The sequence below is a fragment of the Suricata suricatta genome, chromosome 11 (assembly GCF_006229205.1).
Source record: "Suricata suricatta isolate VVHF042 chromosome 11, meerkat_22Aug2017_6uvM2_HiC, whole genome shotgun sequence".
Lineage (NCBI taxonomy): Eukaryota > Metazoa > Chordata > Mammalia > Carnivora > Herpestidae > Suricata > Suricata suricatta.
In genome coordinates, this window is record NC_043710.1 from 51,970,190 (window position 1) to 51,973,553 (window position 3,364).

A 3,364-nucleotide genomic window follows, 5' to 3' on the forward strand; every position below is an offset into this window, starting at 1 on the left:
GTATTTGTCTAGGAATTGTATTAAAGCTGTAGATTGCTTTGGTAGTTTAGAAATTTTAACAATATTTCTTCTTCCAACCCATAAGCATGAGATATCTTTCCACTTGTGCTCTCCTCTTACTTATACTTTTTTTGAGGGCAAAGATATCATTATTTTTTTACCTCTAGGACCTACACCAGAGGTTGAATTTAACATATAGGAATCCTAAAAGTGCTTGTTGAATAAAACTGAATCAAAAAAAGAATAGTGAATCACCAAATTACTTCTGTGGTGCATATACAAGAATTGTTAAAGACTCACAGTTAGATGTGTAATTGCGTGTTTTTCGTGAGTAATCTGATATGAGAAAAATAAAAGAGAATATAGAGGAGACATGGGGAAATGTCATACCAACTTCTCCACCTGCCCAGCATCCCTGCTTGCAACCTGGATACCAACCTACCCAGGGTCTCACTGCCAATTTCATCCATGTTCACCTTGCCCTACAGGCCATTGACCAGAGCCTTCTCCTCAGCAGTCAGAAATCCCATGGTGTCTGTTGTGTTGTTGCTAGAGACACAGCTGTGTCAGAAGCAAGTGTGAGCAGCAGGTTTCCTTGCTCTTCCTTTTATGCCCAGGCCTGATCTCACCCTCCCTGTTCCTGTGAGCTGATTGGCCTAGGCCTGGGTATGGTCTGAATCATGGAAACCATACCAGTCCTTCAAATGGCCTAAATGTTAAAAACCAAATGCACACACACACACACACACACACACACACACACACACACACACACACACTTTGTTTGACCGATAGGCTTTGAATTTTATTTTACTAAATTTAAACCTCCATTAGTCTTACCATTATTTTACATTCAGAATCTTTTCAAGACTCTTTCACACTCCTGATATCAGAGTTTAGGTGTAAGTGTACAAAGGGAGGTCTTTTAGGGAAGTTTGGCCATATCTTTTGTAGGAACTCTCTGTCATGAGAAATTGGAGGCCTTACTAAAACTACAGTGTGAAATATGTTTGTATTTTACCTGTAAAGTACCAAATTGTCAAAGCCACAGCATTTCCATCTTGACTGCCAGAAATTAGAACCTATTTAGACTTCCTCTACCATGTCTTGTACTCAGAAATGGTACCCTTAAGTTCTGTTGTATCTTCTTCCTTCAGGTTCTTTGGTCCTGGATGTATGGACCACTCTTTTGTGTTGACAACTGAGGTAGCCACAATCTCCCTGGCTTCAGGACAGGAGTTACTGTTCTCTCTTACCATTGCTACTTAGCATGACTAAAGAGGGAAAAGGACTTCTCCTTTTCTTACTCATGACCGTGCAGTTGTAATAAGACATCAAAAGTTCAGACATATCAGGGAAAGAAAAAAAGAATAAATAGATAAATGTCGCTATGCCTGATCAATATATGAAGATTCTAGAAAGCTTCTAGAGCCACTGTCTTTTTTTTCCTCTTAAGCTTATTTCTACTGTATAAAGGAGAACCACAGGATGTCTGCTTTACTATGATTCCAGCTCCACTGAGCACTAACACACACACATACACGTATTCACACATGGGGGCACACAAAAACACACACATACACACATGCACAGTCCCCAACACAAAGACAAAAGGTGATTTTTTTCTTGTTTTATTTTACTCTGTATGTCAAGTTCGCATAGTTCTTAATATTTTGAACCAGGATGTGCCTAGTCTGAGTGTAATTAACAGTATAACATTCAAGAGAATTTTCTTTAAGATTCTCTTGATGACTATCAATCTTGAGGAAGATTCTCTTGATAGTCATCCAAAGGGATGTTGTTTTACTTGAGTCAAAAATGACACTGAGCCAGAATACTTTTTTTATTTCCAGTAAGGTTCAATTTTATATTCCCTGCAGTCTTCTAGGCATTTCAATAATCTAATACATATGTTTCTGGGACAAGAAAGTTATCTATTACATATGCCTCCCAGACACATAATCTCTCCATTACCTCAATTTAGCATCACTTCAAAAATTAAATTAACTTAATTTCATAAAATTATATAAAGTGAAAATACCCCAAAAAGAGAACACCTCACAGAAATTATGGACATACATTTCCTAAAAGTCATACCTCTGTATGGAAAGCAGTAAAGTCAATCTAGCCATAACTTGGATAAAGTATATGGTAATTATTACAGAATGATTAATGTTTCAGTCTATAATTGACACTGATATTTCCTCCCCTGTTTCAAGCTTTTGTTGATATCACCAAGTGGACCATGGTGTTGATGAATGAAAAGCAAAGGGCAATTTTTCCCAAGTTAAATTTGAAACTGTAGATCTCCAGGGGCTGAATCATGGCTTCACTCTTGACACTTGTACAAAGAGTTCATAAGGCCCAATGTCCTGCACACAAGGAACAGAAAGCAAATGTCTGATCAATGTTTCACTTCTCTGTGTTCTTCCCCATTGGGTACTCTAGCATCAATACCAAAGGAACCCTATGCAATGGTTCCTTGCTTAGCTTGCTCTCTAGTTTCAAAGTTCAAAGACAGGGAATAAAAATTTATTCATCCACTGACTATTTCATCTAGTACACATTCACTCACTGCCTATGGAAGAACTTAACAGGGCATAGTAGTTATGTCGGACAGTACAAAATGGGCAGAAGCATCTATATAGCATTAACTGTGAGTGTGATGGATACAAAGAAAGGTGAAAAATCAGTAAATTGGAAAGATTTCCTATGGCAATATTAGAAAGTTCCCTAAGGCAGGGTCCAAAGTTCTCACAAGTAATATTAAAGCATTGAATTTTGTCTAAAATGAGAGTGTGGAAGCAAAATTTATTTATGTGGGTGTTTGGGGCAAGTAAAAAATGGAAGTTATTCCTGAGAGCAGGAGCACTTGAGGAAGTCTGCTGTTGAAAACTATACTGCAAACAAGACATGTCAGCAAAAAGAAACAGGACAGTGTCTTGACCATTCATTATGTCTCCAATTGAGCACAGTATTTTTTGGTAATTGTTGGAAATAGATCAAAGCATCAGCCTCAAGTCTATGTCATAGGTTTGAAGCCCTCCATGGAGCCTCTGTAATGCCAGTATTCTCTATATATTTAAAAACTTCTGGGCCAATGCTTTGGAGGAAAAAGTGTCATGCACTAGTGACTATGTATGATGATTGTCATTTCTCATTTCCCTTGACTTCTTTGAATGAAACACAAGAGCTTCCTTTCTGTAGACCCTTAGGGATTTGCCTTACCCCAGACAAAAATAAAATATAAAATAAAATAAAATATGCAAATGAATCAGAAAATTGAGTTGAAAGTTCTTTATTAGACAGAAACCATCTCCTTGAAGGAGGACATTATTTTTCCAACTTTAGAGGATAAACTTTA

The 3,364-nt window shown here is 37.3% G+C and overlaps 1 protein-coding gene across 1 annotated transcript in view; it reads right to left on the reverse strand.

Annotated features, from left to right (window-relative positions):
- Positions 1-1,259, reverse strand: part of LOC115272576 (olfactory receptor 51V1-like) — an 11,626-nt gene extending 10,367 nt beyond the window's left edge. The window contains exon 1 of the mRNA XM_029915610.1: positions 1,127-1,259. Coding sequence (XP_029771470.1) covers positions 1,127-1,259 — 133 coding nt within the window. The remainder of the gene's footprint in view (positions 1-1,126) is intronic.
- Positions 1,260-3,364: the final 2,105 nt, after the last annotated feature.